This window comes from Macrobrachium nipponense, chromosome 18 (assembly GCF_015104395.2).
Source record: "Macrobrachium nipponense isolate FS-2020 chromosome 18, ASM1510439v2, whole genome shotgun sequence".
In the NCBI taxonomy this organism is placed as follows: domain Eukaryota; kingdom Metazoa; phylum Arthropoda; class Malacostraca; order Decapoda; family Palaemonidae; genus Macrobrachium; species Macrobrachium nipponense.
In genome coordinates this window covers 39101546-39124897 of record NC_087211.1, presented here as the reverse complement: position 1 = coordinate 39124897, position 23352 = coordinate 39101546, and the positions used below count along the sequence as shown (strand labels likewise).

The window sequence follows — 23352 nt, the reverse complement described above, 5'->3', positions numbered from 1 at the left end:
TTTATTTCTTATGGGTATATTTGTTTCATATTTTGAGCAGCTTCTGGAATGGATTAGTTTTGAAGTCTGAGGTAGTTCTCTAATTGTAGATAGTAGATATTTTTCATGAAAAATGTACTTTATACTTGGGTATAGTTACAGAATGTGTATTCATTGCTCAGGAATGTTACATGATTATGTCAAACCTCTCATAAAAATATATAGAACAGGAAGTTTTGTCACATCATATTTTGAGCTTTCCTTTATGTTAGATTTTCTTTTGAAATTACCATATGTACTATACATACTTTCTTATAAAAGGGATTTTGACGAAGGAAAAACCTATTTATGGGCAAAGGACCTGTGTCGCCCAGTGAAATAGGTTCCTTTAGCACTTATTTCTAAGATAAAATATTGCTATAATACCAGAGAAAAGCTAAATTGGAAATGCCAGATTATTCTGGCTTGCTCACCTGTATTATAAGGTGTCGGTATGGTTTCTGGGGCGAGTGAAACCACTACCACAGGTCCTTTAACATTTAAGTCTCTTCCTTCTTCAAAAACCTCAACTAGAGAGGCGCCGACCTAAGGCTCACTACCCACTACCGCTACGGCTAGCACCTCTGACGTCATTCCTGCAGATAGCACCCAAGCTTGGCCAGGCAGGGGGGGAAAGGTAAGGGTGGGATTTCACTGGGCGACACAGGTCCTTTGCCCAGAAATAGATTTTTCCTTCGTCAAAATCCCTTTTCTGGCCTCAGCCTGTGTCGCTCTGTGAAATAGTACCAGAGAATAACGCCAAGCTTGGGAAGAGGCAGTACATAAATAACTACAATAGGATAATAAAAAACAATTAAGGTTAGTTGTTATAATCTAAATTAAGTTACAAACAGGTAACATGATGGCATTACAACCTTAATACTAGACAAAAGATTAAATCATCACAGTAACCATACATTAAGATGAAAGGCAGTTATGAAGTAATCAATATGTACAATATATTACATCCAAGGACCAGTACGACTGTGACGTAACTGGGCTACGGTAAGAATGCTAGTGAGGCCGGTAGGAAGGAGAAGGCAAAGGAGAGACATAAGCTGGGCTACTTACTACTAACCCCAGCAGTGTCAGAGGAAACTGTGTTTCCCGCTGCCACTGCTGGAAATTTAAGGGCTTCTAAGGACTTAAGATAATGGCATTTGAATACTGTCAGAGATTTCCAGCCTGTGTACTTCTTCAGATCTTCAAATTTCATATGTTGGAAATAATTAATGAGGTAGCTATTGCCCTAATATCATGTACCCGTGGGAAGGACTGCGGGTTGGCCTGTTTAATAAAATATAAAATTTGTTGTCCAATTCCTTTTAGGGAAATAGTGTCACCTTTTTCTCTAATGAACAGAGGGCCAGAAGATATCAGGGCAGTCCTGTCTAAATATGCTTTCAATGAAGTGACTGGACATAAGGATGGGTCCTGTGGAAGCGGAACAATCTTGCAGGGGGTCCACCTATCTATTGGATCCTCATTTTTTGCAAGAAATTGGCGATCTGGAGAAAGTAACACTTCTCCTGAAGGGAGAAACTCTACATGACCTGGGTCTCTAGATAAAGCCGACAGTTCAGATATTCTGGCTCCTGAGGCCAAACTTATGAGGAACAGTGTTTTCCTCAGGAGGGATAGATAGTCACACTAGCTACTATTAGTGTCTGCGGCTAATTTAAGTACATCATTTAAGAACCATGACACAGACTTGGGCCTCTCAGTAGGTCTGAGTCTGGCACAATTTCTGGGGATAGATGTAAAGTATGAATCTGTTAAATCTATCTTGAATCCGAATTGGAAAATCTTTTTAAGAGCCGATTTGGTAGTAGTAATGGTACTTGCTGCCAAACCTTTTTCAAATAAAGATCTGAAAAAGGATATTGCGAGATTCATGGTCATGGTTTGTGCATTAGAGTCCCTCAGGAATACAGCCAGTTTTTTAACTGCTGAATCATATTGACGCAAGGTTGATTCACGTTTATCAGATTCTAAGAACATGATGTTCTGAGGATCGATATCAGCATCCCTCTGTGCTGCAAACTTCATGAAGTCCATAAAGTTAGGGCTTTCTGAATTCCTGAGGAAGCGAACACAGTCCGCGTTTGCACTAGCTGTGATAGTCTTGGGTTGGGAATCCATTGAGGGCGGAGTCCCAACTCCAGAAGAAGAGGGAACCAATTGCTCTTGGGCCAATTGGGGGCTATCATAGCAATGTAACCTTTGAACGTCCTGAGTTTTTTCAGGACTTTCAGGAGAAGATTCACCGGAGGAAAGAGATAAATCTTTTTCCACTGATTCCAATCTATAGCCAACGCGTCCGTGGCATAAGCCAGAGGGTCCAGGTTGGGGGCCACATAACAAGGGAGTTTGTGGTTCGACTCGGTGGCGAAGAGATCTACCTGAAGCCCCGGTACTAGCTGACAGACCCAACTGAATGACTCCTTGTCCAGGGACCATTCCGACTCCAGTGGGACTGAACGTGATAGCACGTCCGCCACTACGTTCCTTACTCCCGCTAGGTGAGTGGCCGATAGGTGCTACTTGTTCTTGCCTGCTAGTGAAAAAATGGCTATCATGACATGGTTCACGTGGCTTGACTTGGAACCTTCCCTGTTGATGCAGTGTACTACCACTGCACTGTCGAGCACCAGCTTGATGTGAGATTTCTTGGCTGGATGAAGTTTTTTCAGGGTGAGGAACACTGCCATAGCTTCTAGTACATTGATATGAAGCTGGCGGAATGGGAGGGACCATGTTCCCTGTACCTTTTTGTACTGTGAGTAACCACCCCAACCGGTTAGTGATGCATCTGTGTGGATCACTAAGACCGGCGGAGGGAATTGCAGTGGAATTGTCTTTGACAAATTCTTGACTTCCGTCCAGGGACGGAGACGCCTCTGTAAGATCGCCGGGATCGGAGCTAGCTTGTCTCGGGATCTTTTGTTCGCTTTTGAACGCCAAACTTGGTTTATATCTTTTAGTTTGGCTTTCAACAGGACGTCCGTCACTGAAGCGAATTGGAGAGAACCTAAGATCTTTTCTTGGTTCCTCCGGGACGTCTGTTTGCACTTGAGAAATTGTCTGGTTGCCTTGGCTATTTCTCTCTTTTTCAACGGCGGGATTGATAGAGTATGCAAATCCAAATCCCATTGAATTCCTAGCCACTGGAAACGGGACGCCGGTGTTAGCCGGGACTTTGTCCTGTTTATCTGGAATCCTAGATATTCCAGAAAGCGGATGACTGTGGCGGTTGCTTTGCGGCAAGCTTCGATGCTTGTGGCCCACACGAGCCAATCGTCCAGATAGGCTACTACCATGATTCCCTGAGATCTTAGTTCCTGGACCACTGTTTCCGCCAACTTTGTAAATACCCTGGGGGCTATGTTGAGCCCGAATGGCATTAGTACCTTGAAGTAGTAGGCTTGGTTTCCTAATTTAAAGCCTAGGAACGGGCGGAAGTGTCTTGCTATTGGGACATGATAGTAGACATCTGTAAGATCTATAGAGGTGGTGACGGCCCCACGGGGAAGTAAGGTCCGCACCTGCGAAATGGTCTGCATCCGGAACTTGTCGCAGTGAATGAATAAGTTTAGACAGGACAAGTCTAAGATTATTCTTTGTTTGTCTGAGTCTTTCTTTGGCACGCTGAACAAGCGACCTTGAAATTTTAAATATTTGACTCTTGACACTACTCCTTTTTGAAGGAGATCTTGGGAATACTCTATCAATTCTGCTTTTGGTTCCTGGTAAAAGGTGTTGGGTGGGGGTGGACCTTGGATCCAACTCCAGCCCAGACCTTTGGACACAATACTTTGGGCCCAATTGCTGAACCTCCAATGTTGACGAAAGAGGTACAGCCTCCCTCCTACCTGGAGATTCTCATTGGGTTGCTGAGGGGCGACCTCCTTGCCCTCCGCGTGAACCCCTGCCCTTGCTGGCAGCCCTTCTGCCGCCTCGCTGACGAAAGGTGCCTCTAGCCCTGCTACCCCTGCCGAACCTATTGAAGGCCTGAAATGCTTGGTTTTCAAACGTCGTGTTGAAGGCTGGGGAGACTGCGAAAGAGGTTGAAGCCTGCGCCTGTTGTGGCTGTGTCAACAGCACGAACTGCTGTTGTGGTTGGGCCTTAGAAGTTGATGGTTGGGGAACCGGAACTACTTGGACCAAAGTTTGTTGTTGAGGAGCCTGGAAGGGCTGGAACTTCCTAGGCTTCTTCTTGGATCTGGGGTTCGATGCGGAAGACTCCGGTTTCCTTTTGGAGACCAGTCCCCACCGAACTCTTAAACTTTGGTTAAACCTTGCCGCCTCATGTTGTACCTCGTTCACTGCCGAGGCCGGAAAGAGGTCAGGGCCCCATATTGATGAGGCCAGAAGCTTGTTGGGTTCATGACGGATCGTGGATTCCGACAGTACATGCTTCCTACAATTCCTCCTAGCCACAACAAAATCATACAAGTCACATTGCATCATCGACAATAGTGACTTAGCGATGATCTTGAACAACGGCTCCTGTGCATAGATAAGAGCCGCTGCTTCTGTCATGACTAGCGAGTTGAGGGATTTCCCAAGTCGCGTCCTGGCATCGAATTCTGTCTGGATGAGCCCATCAGACAGCCTGGGTAGTCTCTCACTAAACAGCGAGATGGCGCAGTCCGGTCTTAGTTTCCCAACCGAGAAGGTGGCTGGGAGATCTACCCAGAGGTCATCTGTTCCGGGGAGTAGGAGAAAGGTCTGTTCTGTCTCCCGGAGCTGTGGCATAGGCTCATCTCTCATTGCTGCTTGCAGAGTGAGTTCTGCCACTTTAGATGGGAACGGGATGGGAGTCTCCTCTTCCACAGTGAAGATCGTGAAGGGACTTCTGAATGCCGTAACCTTAGTGTTTACACACTGCCGTTCTTCAAGGTTACGGATCCAAGCTTCTTGTGCTTGGTCCCAAGAGAGGATAACTGTCTCTTTTGGGACCTTATCTTCTCTTACTAAAGCAGATTTCGTGAGGCGGACATAGCCTATGAAAGGGGCTTGCAACCCTTCCGGGTAGAACTCGAAGTCAATCCTTCGAGTCCCGCAGCCCTCCATCGTAAGCATTCCGTTCACGAAAGGTGCATAGGAGGCCACTCTCCATGGGTTGCTCGGGTGAAAGGGAGGGAGAGTGGAAGAGTCCGGCATTAGTGAGCCTTGGGCTGCTTGACCGGCTTGCTGAAGCCCCGACACTACGCCTTGCTGGAGACCTGCAACAATATTCTCCTGCGTCACTAGCCTATCCGAGATGGCTTGGGTAGACTGTCCCGAAGCATCTAGAGAGGTGGATATATGGGCAAGTATCTCCTGAAACTTGGTTTGCACCAAGTTTCCGACCATGTTGCCCATTTGTTGCATTATATTGGAAGTAAAGGTCTCCTGGTCAAAGGAGGAGGGCTCTGCCTTCTCCTTGGGTACCTTGGATCTCACTCCTTTGGAGGTGGATGCCACAGGGTCAGCGGAGGAAGAGTGAGCTCTTTCCTTAGAAGACTTAGTCTTCGACCCTTTGGAGAGAGACTCGTGCTTAACCTTGTCCGCTCCTGGATGGTGACCCGGGGCTTTATGGACTTGGCTGGTACCTGACTTCCTTAGTAGGGGCTTTGGCAGCGAGTTAGTCCCACTTGCCCTTGACTTTAGGGATCACCAAAGTAGATTTCGATCGGACCGACAGAAATCCCTCGGAGAATCCCTGGAAGGAGGTAGAAGAAGAAGGTGAAGAAGCTCTAGATGTGCTCAAGGGGAGGCCTTGAGCACCTACAAAACCTGCCTCACTAGCAATCTTACCGTTGCCCATGCCGTCCACCGTCATGGGCTCAAGGTCGAGATCCAGTGCCGCGACTTCTTCTATAACCTCCTGCGCTGACACCTCCTCTGGGGGCTGGGATACAGCTTCTTGGATTGAAGCGATCAGGGGAGCTGCCACTTCGGGGTCCACGTAGCCAGTGCTCTTCCCCCCTGGGAAGATAAGTGTAGCCATCTCTTGAGATAGGATGTAGGGCTGGGCCTTGGCTATGTTACGTCCGAATCCACCCACCATACCTTAAGGGTGGAGAGAGCAGCGTCCCGGACCGACTGAGCTCCCTGTAAGAGAAGGGTTAGAGTTAAAACTTAAACTTAACTCGTATTACATTGTAACTTAACTTAAACGGCATATCAATGACATATATTACATTGGTCCTCATTGTATTATAATGTATACCCTGGAGATTCACCTACCTCAGAGGAGACTCGTTCCACGAGATCATAGCAGGTGACACAGTTCTCATGGGGCCACACTACTGACCCATCGAGGTGGACCGCGCAGGTGGTGTGGGTCCGGCAGACATCGTGCCCACAGGGATCTTGGAGGATGGCATTGCAGCCGGTCTCCATACAATGGGTGGCCTGTAAATAGAATGATACATGAGTACCATTGATAACCTTCCGGACTATGTCCGTGGTTGATATGCCATAACACCGGAGTGTTCCGGTGTTGCAGAAATTATATTCCAGTTTCGGCCTTCTCTTTGCCATGTACCATGCCGAAGAGTCCGGTAGAGCTAGTAGTAAGTAGCTTACTGTGTTTCCGGTGGCGCCGGAGAACAGAAAAATACTGAACTCAGGGTAGCTACTACTACCATACGCCAGAGTAAGGAGTAGTCCGAGCAGGTACCGGGTGTAGAGACGGTAGAGACCGGGTAAGGTGGCGGAGCTTGGTAACTCCGCCGTAATAACTTAAGCTAAAAGGAGGGAGTAACTCCTGTAAACTTAAACTAAAGCAGATATTTTAAAGTTAAGGATATACATGCAATATATAAGAACCCCGCTATGAGGCTGGAGCCTCCAGTCAGTCACCATCCTCAAGGGGGTCCGGCTATGCCGGGATCCTGTGCCCGCCGGAGCTGGTAGGAGGGGGTGACTAAAGACAGGGGTATAGACCCAGAGAGCCAAGGAGAGCCGAGCTCCCCCGAGCCTGGTGGCCGGCCGAGGCTAGGGCGAGCAGAGCTTCCCCCCTCACTCTGGGGTGAGAGCGGCAGGTTAGAGAACCCGCGCACCGTGAGTCCCCGTGGGGACCTCCCCCCATTTCCCGAAGGGGTACTCGGATCGGCTGCCAGCAACAGCGTGAGCGAGACATCACCCCACCTAGGTGGGGGATATGGAGGGAGGGGGAGGAGTACGTTAGCGGGGTGGCTACTACACGGTCGCCTGGACCTCTCAAGGCCGGGTGTGAACACACTAGTGGTGAAGAAGGCCAGGCGGAAAGAAGGCATATAGGCCAACTAGAGCCGTCTCACAGACATGGAAATAAATCAATAACCTAAAACACACGGGGGGAAAGGAAACAAAATGAGGCAGAGAGAAAGAGAGATGTCCTGGAGGAACTAGGCTGAACCAACCGGGAAGGGTGGTCAAGACCTGGTAACTCCGAGCAGCTAGCCTAGTGTTGTGACGAATAAATGCGGGACAGGCGGCCAGGGTGGGCGAGGACTGAGAAGAGGACCAGGGTCCATACAGAGGTGCCTAACAAAGGTAGCCTAACCAACAAGGAACATGCATGCATGAAAACTGAGTCGGTAGGGCGCCGACTAGGCTATGAAGCGAGAACACATGCTCGGATAACTTCCCCCGTGTAGTAACTAAAACGTCAATTAATGCATCACTGGTAAGCATAAAAAGATACTGCTAGGTAATAATCGAGCCCACACGGTATAGGAGACCGCATGGGACACGAAACAAGGCAACACAAAGGAGTGAGCCGCTATGGTGGCGCGGGGCCGGCGCCGCATGGGCCGCCGACTCATAAAAACCTAAATAATCCGGTTAAACGTGCCAAGGGCAGCCCCTAAATAGTGTCAACTATTAATAGCAGTACTTAACTTGGATGCAGTAACAGCTTGACGTTCCATGATGGTAAAAAAGGGTTCCAAAACGAGAACACAACACAACAAAGAAAAACGCGTGTGGAGCGTGGTCGTGCTATCAAAGGAATGACGTCAGAGGCGCTAGCCGTAGCGGGTAGTGAGCCTTAGGTCGGCTCCTCTCTAGTTGAGGTTTTTGAAGATGGAAGAGACTAAATGGAAAAGGACCTGTGGTAGTGGTTTCATTCGCCCCAGAAACCATACCGACACCTTATAATAAAGGTGAGCGAGCCAGAATAATCTGGCATTTCCAATTTAGCTTTTCTGTGGTATTATAGCAATATTTTACCTTAGAAATAAGTGCTAAAGGAACCTATTTCACGGAGCGACACAGGCTGAGCCCAGAAATTGTGTCAGTAAGTTAAGAACGCTAATTTTATAACTATAAATCAGGGGTCTCCAAACTTTTTAATGTAAGGGCCACATTATATATTTCCCACATTTATGCAGGCCAAAGAAAAAAAAAAAAAATCAGTGCCAGTAATTTAATTTCCTCAAATATTAGAGTATAAACATGGAAAAATTAAAACATCTTGTTGGAAAAAATCAGGGTAAACTAAGTAGATTCCTGCCTTTAGTTTTATGCAACCAAATTAGTGTGACAAATGATACTGACAATTTGACTTCAAAATTTCATTGAAAACAGGTTCTAGATTAGATGAGCCAATTGTAAGAATTTATTTCAAATGATCATCAGACAAATTTGCTCGATAGTTAGATTTCACATACTTCATTTTGGAAAATGTTTGTTCACACAAGTATGTTGTACCAAAAATGGACACAAAACTACAAGCAAACTTTATCAAATTTGGAAACTGATCTGGCTGCACGCATTTATAAAACTCAATGAGATTTCCTTCTCTATACTCATCTTTCAGTCTGTCATCTGCCTGGAGATCAATAATTTCCATTTGAAATTGAGTTGGAAGATTTTCAGCATTGAATAATTCAGCGATGCTAGTCGTGTGATAATTATTTTTTCAAGGCCACCACACAGAGATTTGTTTGGCGGGCTGGATGTGGCATGCGGGCCATAGTTTGGAGAGCCCTGCTATAAATCAATGAATTAAAAAATGACCTGTAATGTGTACATTTCTGTTATTTATTTTTACTTCAGGGACTGATATCATTCCATGGATGGGTAAGTTGTCAAGTCTAGGACCAGCTTCCATGTTACCTGTCAATCCATATGGGACATCTCAAAATGCTTCACCATTCCCTCTAAAGGCGAGTTTGTTATTTTATTGCATAGCTAAGGTTTTCCTAGACTTCAAGGTCATGGTGCTCTTACTGCAAAAGATGTTTTCATGGCACCCAAAGCAGAAAAATATTCATAATTCAGTTCATGGGGGTACAGTTAAGTTAAAACTTAATTAAATACAATTTTGTTCATGAAACTTACCTGTCAGATATATATATAGCTGTATTTTCTGAAATCCGACAGAATTTTAAAAACTTCCGACACACGCAGTGGTCGGCCAGGTGGTTAGTTATCCCCATTCCGCCGCTGGGAGGCGGGTATCAGGAACCATTCCCATTTTCTATTCATAATTTTTCTGTCGCCGGTGCTGAAAACACCTGTTTTCAGTACCTCCGTCTTAGGATTTTGGAAACTTCATTGCCGCTAAGTATCCTAATTGTCTTTTTGATTTACTTACTGGATTGTGGCTAGCATACGCTATCTTAAATTGATTTGAATTTGATTCATTTTTGCATAAGATATCTGAATCTAGTTAGGCAAGTTTCAGACGGGGTTGTCTGCAAAGATAGGGTGGGGCTACCGAAAGCTTCGGTAGATCCGCACTTGGTATGTACGAGGGGTATGGGTCTTGCTTCTTTGTTGAGATTTGTCATGTAAGGAGTGTGAGACTTTGTCTATTCCGTAAGGAAGACGTATGATTCGTATGTACGCAATTAATCAGTAAACATGTCTAATTCTGTAAGGAAGACGTATGATTCGTATGTATGCAATTAATCAGTAACAAAAGTCAGGGTAGTGAACCTGCTAACCTTCCTGTAGACTTTATTTTGCCTAACCCTGTAGTATGGCCTACGGGCTATGAATATGTCTACGAGAGGTGCTCGCTCTCCTTCATTGCTGTGAAGAGTGCTACTTCTGTAATTGTTACTCCTAACCCTGTAGTGTTGCCTTCGGGCCCTAAACAGTGTCTGTAGAGGAATTGCCCTTTCTCTGATACTCTTTCGATTCGTAACTTAGAATCGAAAGTGCTTGCTTTAGAGAGTAAAAGTGAAGTGCAGAAGTGCAGTGATACCCCTTGTGTAGTGGAGGGTGCGTCAGATCGGCCTCGTTTCGCCTCTAGGCCGGGACCTCTGCTTGACTCCCAGGACCCGGGGAGGGAGCATGTCGAAAGCCTAAGGAGGGTTACAAGGAACCCCCACCGATCTGGCGTGCCTTCGGCAGTTTCTGATGAAAATCCCCAGACTGCCAAAGTGCGTGCGCGTGCACGAATCCTGAAGGATTGCTTGTCGTCCTCCGAAGCGTCCTCCCCATGCAGGGGTTGGAGCTTTCGGAAGGACTCACGCCCTCTAAATAGAAGCTTTATAGAAGAGGACGCTTCTCGTCCTCTCTCTCTCTCTCTCGTTATGCGTTTCAGTGAGAAGTAAGAAGGCGAACGTCGCCTGAACTCGTGTCCGTCTTTCCACCGAGAAATACGTAAAAGAAGTCATAGTAGCAGGAAGCTTTTGAGAGCTTTTTTACTGTCACAATAAGAAGGCGTTCCCTCTCGACTTGGACGGGACGCTCGGATGGACTCCAGGCGCGCGCGGGTGCACGCCAAGTGCGCGCCAGTGGACGCCGAGCGCGCGCCAGTGGATGCCGAGCGCGCGCCAGTGGACGCCGAGCGCGCTCCAGTGGATGCCGAGCGCGCACCAGTGGACGCCGAGCGTGCACCAGCGCACGCCAGGTGTGTTGCCTGGCTGAACGTTTCTGTTGAACTCTTCAAGCTCTTGTTTCAGATTTGGGCCTAAAGAATTTTTACCTCTATCTTCGGTGATACCATCTACCTCACCTGCAAAGAATGTGAAGTAGGCAGTGCTTCGGAGGAAGCTCAAAGTGAACAGACAACTTCTTCTTCGAAACCCAGTAAAACATCGGGTTTCGTGAATTCAAGAGGTCTCTGTCAATTAATATTGCTTTTCGCATAGGTGAATGGAGTTAAGGGAAGATCTCCTTTGCTCTACCGCAGTCAAGACTTTGTGATAAGGCAGTTACGGGTTATGTAAAAGCTCGACGTCCTACACGTCATGACGCTCGACTACTTTCGGTAGGATTCTTGCAAAAGCACTCATCAAGAGGACGCTCTTCAGGAAAGCGCAAGACAGGACTTCCTTTGCCATACTGCCAATAAATTTAAGTTGCAAGCTTTTTAGTCCATCTGAAAGGGCTTTTCAGATGATAGATTTTGTTAGTTCCTAAGTTCGGGACTACGCTGCCGAAGTTGAACATCGGGGTCCTACCTGCTGAAAGCCCAGTCTCTTATCAGGATTCTTGCCCCTTCCTCGATTGATACGGGAATCGGAAAAATAATATGCTCGACTTCCTGGATTACGTTTTGTCAATTCAGTGATTTTCCCCCATTGACAATATACTATCGTTTTGTCAAGTAAGTGGATATCCCCTCATTGACAAAATATCTCTTTGTCCCGTAAATGGGTTAGTTCTCATTGACAAACATCTCATTAACTTTATATTGCGTAAGCGGATAAGCTCTTATTGACAAGATTCGGAAGAGCTCTCATTCGTCATTCGCAGACTCGTACAAGAAATAGACTTGTAGACTACGTCAATGACCGCTTATGTCCAGTAACATAAGAAGCTTGAGCTGTCTGCTTCGATTCTCTAAGTTTTGTTCATGAAACTTGCCTGTCAGATATGTATGTAGCTGTATTTCCAAATTCAGCTATATATATGTCTGCCAGGTAAGTATGAACAAACTTTATTGTAATATAATATCATATTTTGCCTTGCGTTATTTTACTACTGGGTGGTTCAAGTCATATACGCTTGCTGTAGTTACCTCTTCGGATGGCAACCGAGAGGTCTATTGTCTATTATTTTAAGGACATTTAATCGTTACTCCCTGCAGCCTTCCAGGAGTTTCCGATTTATCTTTTACCGTTGTATGGTAGTGTTCTGACGACACAAACGCATCTATATATTTAGCGTTTTCTGTTTCGCTTAAATATACCAGCTTGAGAGTCTCTTTCTGCTCAAAACATAACGGACCTATTTCTTCGTAGAATAGGGTAGCTGGCAACCCAGACATAAAGTTAAGAGACGACGTTCGTAAGCTGCTGGCTGCTGCCGTGTCTGTCCTCCAGTCCAACCAAGCCAGTACCAGCTCGTGCGCTGTCATGCGCGGTAGCTTACGTCTCTCTCTCCTGTGGGATTGAGTGACTAACTGTATCTCTGTGCTGGCGGTTACGTCTCTCCTGCGGGATTGACTGACTAACTGTATCTCTGTCCTACAATCACGGACTTTAGCCTAAGATTGAGGGGATTTCTTACGTGAATGAATAAACATTGCATTCGTTTTGCCTTACTATGTTCAACAGAGATATCTCTTAATCCTTTCGGTGCTCGTTACCGCACGGTATAGAACTCCGAGTCTACCACAACATTGCACTTTTATATGCTCTCCTGCTTAGGCAAAGCGCAGCCTTATTAGGGAAGTAAGCATACTCGGGGAGGGAATGGATGAGCTTGCTGGGGACCATTTCCTTCCTGAAGAAGTTTGTTTCCCTGAATAGACTGCAATTCAGACCTCCACAGTTTTTTCCTACCGGGGCCGGGAACTGAAATATTATTCAAGATCTAGGAATGATTCGAACATCTCTCAGTGCGTCTATCAAACTGAGGTGATAGAAAGGAAGGTGCCGGGACATCTGGATAGGGTTTTCAGATGTGCCTGGATCTTAATCTGAAAGAAGTAGAAGCAATTCAGTCATCCCTCCAGTCCTCGAAACGAGTTTTTGGAACCAGTGGTCCAGATCAACTCTGATATTCCACAGCTCTCTCATATCTTAAGAAGTATCTTCTCTCGGTCCCTGTTCGAGTTTACGAGAAAGATCCTATTATAACAACAGGCGTAGAATGTAACGATCCTCTAGAGGTTCGTTACAGGATTGCAAAAGTCCGTACGAATCGTCTCGATCGACGGCAGCAACTACTGACTTCCGAGTGGAATCTTTCTTTAGAAGTATGTGGAGAGTTGTGGAGACTAGGGACGCCCTTTCATTCTTCTCTTCGATATGTTGAGGACGAAGAGGCTTCTTCTTCTCTGCTCCCTTATTCTCGATCCGGGATCGGTACCATTAAACGCCATCCTATGATATTGAACGGGGATGGATGTTTAGTCTCTTTTCCCCCTTTTTCATCGCTTAGAAAAGTAATAAGAAGATTTATGACGTCACAGGGAGCGACAATGACGCTGATCGCCCCATGTTGGCCTTCAGGATCCTGGATTCACAGAGGTCACGTCCTTCCTAGTTCACTTTTCAAGGACCTTTTCCGAAAGAGTCGGTCTACTCTAACTCGAAAGGTACCTATAACCTCTCCGCTCTGAGTCTGACTACGTTCAGACTATCGAGATGTTGACAGGAATAAGATTACCGTCTTCCCTTTCCGTCTGAAGAATGGGATAAGCTGGCAGTCACAACTATTAAAGAATACGCAAATATGTTGTTGACGGCCTTTGGGCTCAGAGATTTGCTTCTGTCAAACAACAAAGCCCTTCACGATCTTTGAGTTCTGTGGAATCTCGAAACTCGCTCACCATCTACTTTTTGTCTCACCTGTTTTCTCGGAGTCAAGACACTCGTGCGAGATCAGGCGACATATAGTAGCCCTGAGTTTCTTGTTGACGAAGTCGGTTGCGTTTATACACCCCCGATGATCGTGTAACATGAGACCAGGTTGGACTGTCAGGCATTCTTCCTTCGGGACTGAATCGCCTTTTTGCTCCCCGCTCCTTTCTCCTGGCACCAGAAGCTCGAGTCAGGAGTTGCTCAGGAGTTGATTCGCTGACAACGTTGGGTTGCGTTGATACACCCCTCAAGGTTTGCTTAGATTGAATCACCCAGGCAGTCCAGACACTCATCCTTCAGCGAAGAATAGTGCCTTATGGTCTTCAGGGTACATCCTTGCTGTCCTTGATTCGTCTGACTGGTCAACTGGTCGGTCACCTGACTTTAGTACAGACGGACTGACTGTGCATGTCCAGATCGAAGCTTTCAATATGGAACTTAGACGTAGTCTGAAGTTCTTGATGTCAAAGCATTCGAATCCCTTCTACCTGTTAACTTCTTGCATGTGATCAGGAAGGCCTTCTTCTAACCACCCTAGATACGACAAAGAGGGTTAGTGAGATTTTAAGCCATCGTCACAAGTTTTGGCTTTAGAGAACACAAGGCGGTGTGCTCTCCAAGCCTTCCGTTGTGGCCTAAGAATGGAAACCCGTTTTGTCCTTGGGCCAGGAGCTTGGAAGCAAGGATGGCACAAGTTAGTGGGCAGGAGCCAGAGAGAGTCCTGTGCCCTGTCGGGTCTCTCAAGTTTTATCTACATAAAACTCAAGAAAGTCGAAGTCATTCGGGCAATCTGCAGTGTTCCGAAAAAGACCAGACTTGCCCATATCAAAGAACACCCTGGCTTTAGTGTTAAGGAGTTCTTTCAAAAATGCTCCTTCATTGTGTTTGCACAAAGATTTGAAATCTTTTTATCTGAATGCTCACGAGGTGAGGGAGGGCGCGGCCTCGGAAAGCATTTCAACAGAGCATGGCACTCAGCAACATCCTGAGTACCATGTTTTAGCGAAGCAACTCTGTGTTCACTTCACACTCCCTGCGAGATGTGAAGATGGCATATGAGATCTGCTGCTCACTAGGGCCATACGTGTCTGCAGACACAATCTTGGGGGCAAGAAGTACCACTCATCCTATCCTGTAGAAAATGGTTAGGAAGAGATCTTAATTTAGTTGTTGAGTCGCCGACAACGGTGACTTCTTAACTCTTAAGCCTTAGTTAAAACACCTTAACTTGGCTAGGTTGGTCAGGTGGTATGATATATATATATATATTTATTTACTTCTTAGCCCTCATGGTATGGTCAATATGGTCTAGTCACGTCGTGGTCTCGCCCCTGTTGACAGATCATCTGGAGTGCACCAGCTATATAGGTCTCTACCTCGCTGGCAACTCTAGTAGCACAAGCAGACTTACGTAAATCATCTGCATGCATTTGTTTCCCAAAATCCTTCTATTCTGTCCCTTCCCACCTCCAACGGTGGGATTCAGCTATATATATATCTGACAGGTAAGTTTCATGAACAAAATGATATTGTTATGATACAATAAAGTTTATTCATACTTACCTGGCAGATATATATAATCAAGTACCCACCCACCTCCCCTCAGGGGACAGTGGAAATAAAAATTATGAATAGAAAATGGGAATGGTTCCTGATACCCGCCTCCCAGCGGCGGGAATGGGTACTAACCACCTGGCCGACCACTGCGTGTGTCGAAAGTTTTTAAAATTCTGTCGGATTTCAGAAAATACAGCTATATATATATCTGCCAGGTAAGTATGAACAAACTTTATTGTATCATAACAATATCATTTAAATTTGAAGAAGTTATATATACCTGTTGGTATCCTTTTGGAACAATCATAATTATTGGTAGGATGGGTGAGCCTAATGTTCAGAACAGTTCATTCAATCTTGAAATAAACACTGCCACTGGCAGTACCTGTTCCATGTTAATTTTTTCATAATGCATTTTTGTCTCAGTTGCCACCTAAAAGATATGATGTTAAAAATGAAATTAGATTTCACAGAGAGCTAGCACTCTGCAGAAGATAGTTTCATAGTATCCAAAACTCAAGTTCTTCCATGTCGCACAAACTTTGTTTCCATTACTATTACAAGAGGGCCCAACAAGATTATCAACTTTTGCTGCAGTTAAGTCAGATGGAGCTTGGACATTCTATGTATCTTAAATTCCTGTGAATTTCTCCATATTAGCTCAAAAGTGTTTTTGATACCATTGTTAAGCTTTGATAATCCTTTCCCAGAACTATTTTGGAGGTCACAAACTGCTTCAGTAAAATTGGGAATATCTTGGAATATGTACCATGATGCTCAAGTTAACTAGCCATTTTTTTCCTGGTCTACTGTTGGGCAAATACATGCATATGTAACTGTTACAGTGTGAAGTTTCTTGGTACTGCTCTTATTCATAAATGTTAAGAAAAAATTAGCATTTAATAAAATTACTTATTTTTGTTTGTGAGAAACCTGAATACTCAAAAGACTACAGGAACACTAATTTTTTTTGCCCAGTTATTGCTATTTCATGAGTATGTTAGTTGAAGCCTACTTAAGCATGACATAATTAAAAATAAGAGTAAACCTTCATCTTGGTAAATTTCACTGCCTAAAATTACATTCATGCAAAAAGGTAGGAGAATGGAAGATTGTTCAAAAAGTTCATGGTGTAAACATTACTAATCCTAATATTATTTTAACTACTATTAAGCTTGAAAGTAACTACTTATCTGCAGTACTAAAGGACTTGCTTCATTTTCAATGAATAACTTCCTGCAAAACCAGGAAGTACAAATACTTTTGAATGTTTATTTGGCTGTTGCTGTCCAGCCTTATCAAAAACTTGTATTAGCTAGGATATTGTTATTCTAAAAAGTATTCAGTCAGTTTCACTCTTAACTTGACAGGTCCCAGAGAAAAAGAGTTATGGTCTTAACTGTGTGGTTTGGGTTCGGCAGGGTGGCTTGCAGTCAGACATTCAGAAGATTCTGCGTCATGCACGCAAACTTCCTGACAAAACGCAAAGCTTTTACAAGGTAAGATTTAAAAGTTATTGTGGTTATATATCAGTCAAATAAAGCTATGGCTTGAAGGGACATAACACTGATTTTAACCGAAGAAAAGTTAATGGAAATGGTACTGCTATTGGTTTTTATAGCTGTGTTGAGTTTATAGTAGATTTTTTCAGTTTTCCTAATTAATATTTTCGTGCTGTTACTTCACTCTGCAAGAAACTGTCCACTATTCATTTCTTCATCATTGGGAAAGAATCCATGTACCAACAGGATTCCACTATTAAAGAAATCATTACATGAAAAAACTCATGAAAGGGTTAGAACCAGTGGGAAGGCTTGGGTCATCAGGTAAATCGATCATAGTATTTCCTGTAGGATGTCTCGACTACACAGCTTTCAAGCTCTGCATAGTATGGTTATGTCAAGGGTTGCTGCAAAGACTGATTAAGGGAGTCAGGTCCTGCTTCTTTAATACCAAAGGGTAGCGTTCTGAAACATGGGTGGTGCGTTGTGTTTGGTCCATAGGATTTACAGGTGATTTCTTAGCAATTCGAAGAGGTAGTGTTATGTGGCTTGTCTGGTGTTCTATGACTCAAGTCTGGTATTCTATCATTTTCTTTGCTCACAATAAGGGCTTCTTGGTTGTATAGCTGATTTTGTGGGAGTGGTGGATCATGCGAAGTGCTGTCAGAACAGTGTATAGGGTGGAAGATGAAATGTTTCTTGTGCTGTGTGATAGGCAGGTTTCTCCTTCACAATATTAGACTTCTATTATTGGTAGCCATCATGTTTCTCATGTGGTTATTGATAGCCCTCTCTTACACATGCAGATCCTCTGGTAAAGAGGATCATTGTCATCCCAAAATAAGAACTGGGGCATACATGGACATGGAATTTATATTGGTAGATGATGATGTTCCTTTTGATTAGGTCCTGTAGAGGAACAGCATTATTTTTCATGATTTAAATCTTTTTGTCTTTCATTTTAGTAACAAATTATGCCAGTCAGGGAGACATCGTTGGAAATTATATTTTGCAATTCTTTCTCATCCTCTAAGAGCTTATCTTGTTCTAGGGATGTTAATAAAATTCCTAATAATCTTGATAGCTGGGCTGGTGAAGAAATACCCTGATGGTCTCTTCCTTTGTATTTTTTTTTAGAAAAGTTTATAGTGTGTTTGTCTCCCACAATCAGTAGATTCTATAGATTTTTATGTTGACATAGTAGGAAAATTTGTCAGCCGGTACGATTAAAGTAACTGTTGGGAGTTTGCTTGCTTTGCTGCTTTGCATGTGGTCACGCCACAGTAATTTTTCCTTTTGATTCATATCCCTTCTGCTCAGTTGATTCCATTAGGTATGCCTGTGGTGGGTTTGTTGCATGAAAATGTAGAAATCGAAGGGGTACTGATGGATGAAAGTGACTTTTATGTGATCGAGGGAATGAGTGATAAGTATGATATACTGTTAGTGTTGGTGTTGGCAATTTGTTGTGCTAGGTGGGAGTTGGTGTATGATTTGTCGTGTTGTTTTCGAGCTGTTAGTGCTTGTTTGGATGGTGATTGGGGTGTTGTTTTTTGAGTTGCTGTACAGTTTTGGGTAGTGAGATTCTTGGCGGTGGTTGTGTCTCGACTAGCCTAGCTATATCCAGTGGACAGCACAGCCTTGCCCTGAGTATCAGGAGTCTGAGGTGAGTACATGTGTTTGTGTTTTGTATGTTGGTAAGCCAATTGTCCTGCGTGTGAAAATAATGTAAAGGGGAAAGTGTGGCTGTGGGAACATTTGTCAGCTGGTACAATTTAAGTAACTGTGGGGAGTTTGCTTGCTTTGTTGCTTTGCGTGTGATCCTGCCACAACATAGTATCTTTGCGGATGATTGGAAGCTTAGTTTGTTTGTTTTTATGGTGTTTTTACGTTGCATGGAACAAGTGGTTATTCAGCAATGGGACCAACAGCTTTACATGACTTCCGAATCATGTCGAGAGAGAACTTCTATCACCAGAAATACACATCTCTCACACCTCAGTGGAATGCCTGAGAATCAAACTCTCGGCCACCGAGGTGGCAGGCCAAGCCATACTGATCACGCCAGAGGCACTCGCAAGCTTAGTAATGCAGTGCCTGTTCCAAACAGGCCAATTTCTGTTCTGGCTGTGCTCTCCAAAATTGTTGAAAAACTTATTTTCAAGCCACTATATGTGAAATCTAAAGGATTGTTAGTTGATAGTCAGCATTCATATAGAAAGCAGTTAGGCACCTGCGATGGTCTTTTGGCTTGACATGCCTTTGAAGAGTAATCCAAATAGATTTTAATGCTGCTTTCAATTTAAAAAATCACAAGGCACATATTTTTAAAATTCAGAATCTTTGAGTGGGTGGCTAAGTTTTATGATTACTTCAAGATTTCCTTACAGGTAAGCATTAGCAAGTTGCTGTTGATGAGGTCTTTAATGAACTAAGACCTATTGCGTCTGGAGTTCCACTGGTTAGTGTTCTTGGTCCACTGTTATTTTTATTCTATACAAGCAATATGGTTGTTGGCCTGGAAAACAAGATTGTTCTATATGCTGATGATGCAACACTTGTGGGTGTAGTAAAATCTGCACTTATGAGAAATGAAGCTGCCCTCTGCCTCAATCGGGACTTAGACCGGATCAGTGAATGGTGTAGTTGGTGAGGTATGAGTCTGAGCTCCAGTAAAATGAAAACACTATTGATGTAGGTGTGATTTTTGACCTCTTACTTTTGAGAAGCATCTAATGAAAATTGCAGTCAATGCCACAGAAAAGTTAGGTATTTTTTGTAATGTCTCATATATTTATATATGACAAAAAAAAGTGCAACCTGTTTTAGGTCATTTGTGCTTCCTTTACTAGAACGCTGTTCTCAAGTGTGGGTGTCTGTTTCTGCCAGAGATTTCTCTTTTAGATAGATGGTGGTATGTTTCTGTTTTACAATATTAGCAGTTATGACTTGGACCAGTGATGGTTGGTCTCTTATTTGTCAATTTTTCATTGTAATGTGAGAGATCTTTCACATTCACAGTTAATCCTTGATCTCCTTATCTTGCTGATAGCAACCAGGTTTGCTGAACAGCAGCACCAATATGCAGTAAATGTTCCTCGCTGTTGAACTTCTCAGTTCCAGAGGTCCTTTATGCCTCACACCATTGGACTGTGGAACAGCATCCCAAGAGGATATTGTGCAAGTGGAACTGCATTAGTTCAAGCAAAGATGCAATGCACGACTACCCTAATACAATTAAATGTGCATTTTAATGTTACACATTTATTTATCAGTTTGTTGATTTATGTTTTTCTTATAACTGATCTTATCTTTCTGTATTTCCCATTACCTTAATTTAATTTGTTGCTCTATCTGTTTTTCTTATAACTGATCTCTTTCTGTGTTTCCCATTACTTTCTATTACCTCTTTTGATTGAACACCATATTCTTTGGAAGCTTGAATTTCAAGTCAATGGCCCTGGCTGTTTGCTTGTTCCACTGGAATAGGTTTTTGTTTGTATGGTGTTTTTACGTTGCATGGAACCTGTGGTTATTCAGCAACGGGACCAACAGCTTTACGTGACTTCCAAACCACGTCGAGAGTGAACTTCTATCACCAGAAATACACATCTCTCACTCCTCAATGGAATGGCAGAGAATCGAACCCGCGACCACCGAGGTGGAACGCTAATACCATACCAACCACACCGCTGAGGCGCTCCCATTTGAATAGGGTTTATCTTCTGAATAATCAATAATAATAATTAGTATTATATATTATTCCTTTTATATGATAGTGGTTGATGGCATTCTCCCTGTGTGTTGGTGTTGCATGCTGCTGTACCACTGGTTCAACATTTAACCTCTTTCAATATCCTTGTTTGAGTATCTGTTGTGATCAGTTTTTTGTGGGTTGCATGTCAGCAAGAACAGTGTTAAGTGGGTACACCATCTTTCTGGATTTATATTTGGCCCCAGTAAAATGGGGGCTTTCTTGGCACAGATAGCCAGAAGAGAAAGTGCTGTATCTGGGGTATTCAGTTGCTATGGAGTTTCCGTACATACAGTCTACCATCATATTGATGGTTTCATTTACAGGAATGTTGGTGAAGAGATTCCACATCCCTGAGGTGATGATACCTCCTCTACTGGGCAAACTTTTTATGGCTGTATTGGGTAAGAACATAATGAAGTAAGGAGATCATTGATCTGTGTAGCCAAGTTACATGAGCCAGAGAGAAATGTAGTCTAGATGGCCTACGAGAAATAACTGAAAACCCCTGCCTTCCCACTGGATTTTGCATGTTAATGAATTTTTGTATCTATCAATTTCTGTACTAAATGAATCTTAATAGCACACATACTTTTCCACAATGACGAAAAACTGAATAAAGGACAGTTACATGCAGACCAAAGTAACAGTGAATAAATATTAATTGGGAAGACTTGAGAAAATCTGCAGTAAACTAAGTGCAGCTAATGTAGACTAACCTAAGTTATGGCCAATTCTAAAGAGGGTAAAGTAAATATCCAACTAAACTAGAATTTGAAACCATGCATCATCATGGTTCTGGAAACAATACTGTGTACTGTATGGTAAAACCTGTTTAGTTTTCATTCAGTTAACAGTGCTTCACTTCCTCCTGCTCAGTTTTTCACTTTATGAATAGTAGTATGCAAGACATCAGTTAATTTAATTATGCAGTGTAATCTCATAGTAATAGTAAATGTCATTTCAAAGTTATTACTGTTGAACATTTCTTCTTTGTTATCACAGGAATTGAACAGAGTTCGTAGAGCAGCACTTGCATATGGTTTTGGTGAATTACTAGAAGGTTTAGCCAATGTACTAGAGCGTGAATGCACCCTTTTACCTTCAACGGCTCATCCTGATGCTGCCATTCAGCTCCAGCATGCTTATGAAGCACTTCGAAATCATGACAAAAAGGATTTTAGACAAAACATTGCTCCTTTGAAAACTACTTTTTCAGCAAATGACTGAGCCATTGAGAAGCAGTAATTTATTAGTTCGTACGCTGTGCAAAGAATTTGTGTATTAAGAAAGTACTGCTGATGGGTTTAACGAATCATTAAGTATCAGTTAAAACTCTTATCCTTACTTAGTTTTTGTACTACAGGTTGATGAAATTAACAGCCTTGTAATAACATTTTTGAAAAAACTATCTGTCTTTCAATCTTACCTCTGAAATTATTATCCATGTATTTCTTGTTAATATGTTCATGTATGTATTAGATAGATCTAATCTTTTTTTTATTTGATTTGTAAACTTTTGAAAGTTAATACTGTATCTATAGTCATTTTCAAGCCATAGTGCTGTACAGTTACTTCACCAAGTCTTTCCCCCTAAAGAAACTGAATGTGTGCAACTGAAATGTATGTGCTGTTCACATGGGCCCCGCTACCCATTCAAGATGCGTCCGAGTATACCAGCATTTGTGGGAGTGGTCAGCTTAACTGTACTCCTTGAAGACGCTGTTCTGGGTTACTCCAGGTTTTTCCTTGTCTTGGTTATCATCCCTGTGTAGGCCTGTGCATGGCATTTATCCTTCTTCATTCACCACTACAGGGACAGTATGGATCCTGCCCATCAGGGCTTTTCATTTCTTCCTTGATTGGTGAGGGTTAGGCCTTCACTCTCACAGTCTCTATTATCATGCCCAGGACTAGATCTGACCTTGTTGGGTTGATCAAAATTCCCAGGTACCTGCATAATTGCAGAACCATGTTGCTGTCTCTCACGGCTTGTTCTGCCAAGGGTGCTAGTATGAACCAGTTGTCCAGGTACCTTTGTAGTGGGATGCCTCTCCTGTGGGACCATTCTGACACCAGTTGAAAAACTTGGGGTGAATACTTGAGGGGGCTGTGATGAGGCCAAAGCAGAGGCCTAAATTGCTATGTAACTTTTTTGGAGATAAACTGCAGTAATTTCCTGAAGGAGGGGTGTATCAGGATGTGGAGCTACAAGTCTTGAAGGTCTAAACGAGACCATGAAGTCTCCCTCCCTGACTACCACCAAGATCGACTGGGCCATCTCAATTTTGAACGGTCAGCTGGATGAAGCTGTTCAGGGTTGATAAATGTATGACTGGCCTCCACCCACTTGATGCTTTCTCCACCAGGCAGGAAGAGGTGGCTGTAGAAGCCTGGTGTGTTGTCCTCTACTACTTATAGTCCCCTTCTGTAGCATGTCTCCTTCTCCAGTTGCAGGGCTCTCTCCTAGGACGAGTCACTCTGGTAAGAGGGGCTCTCTCCTTAGACGAGTCACTCCGGTAAGAGGGGTACTCGAATAGTTTTGATGTTAAGAGTACTCCAGGAAAACTGTTGACTGGTCAAGACTTTCTCTAGGGAAAGCAAAGTTTCTCCAAAGTTTGTTCTTACCAAGGTTCATCCTTGGCCATGAGGAATTTTCTGATTTTTCATCGTCATTCCAAGATTATTCTTGATGCAGACAGGAGTGGTGGGTTCATCCTTGGTTATGGAAACTACCTCCTACCTAAGGTGTAGTTTTTATATCCCCCTAAGCAACTAA

The 23352-nt window shown here is 43.6% G+C and overlaps 1 protein-coding gene across 3 annotated transcripts in view; it reads left to right on the top strand.

Moving 5' to 3' along the window:
* The window catches only part of LOC135196987 (integrator complex subunit 14-like), a 102978-nt gene extending 81015 nt beyond the window's left edge, over window positions 1-21963 (top strand). For 2 of the 3 annotated variants that reach the window (XM_064223867.1, XM_064223866.1), the window contains exons 10-12: window positions 9052-9161; window positions 16688-16816; window positions 21579-21962. In XM_064223867.1, the coding sequence (XP_064079937.1) occupies window positions 9052-9161; window positions 16688-16816; window positions 21579-21803 (464 nt within the window). In that variant the 3' untranslated portion in view covers window positions 21804-21962. Of the gene's footprint in view, window positions 1-9051; window positions 9162-16687; window positions 16817-21578 lie in introns of all 3 variants that reach the window. The other variant, XM_064223868.1, reaches the window with a different exon arrangement.
* Window positions 21964-23352: the final 1389 nt, after the last annotated feature.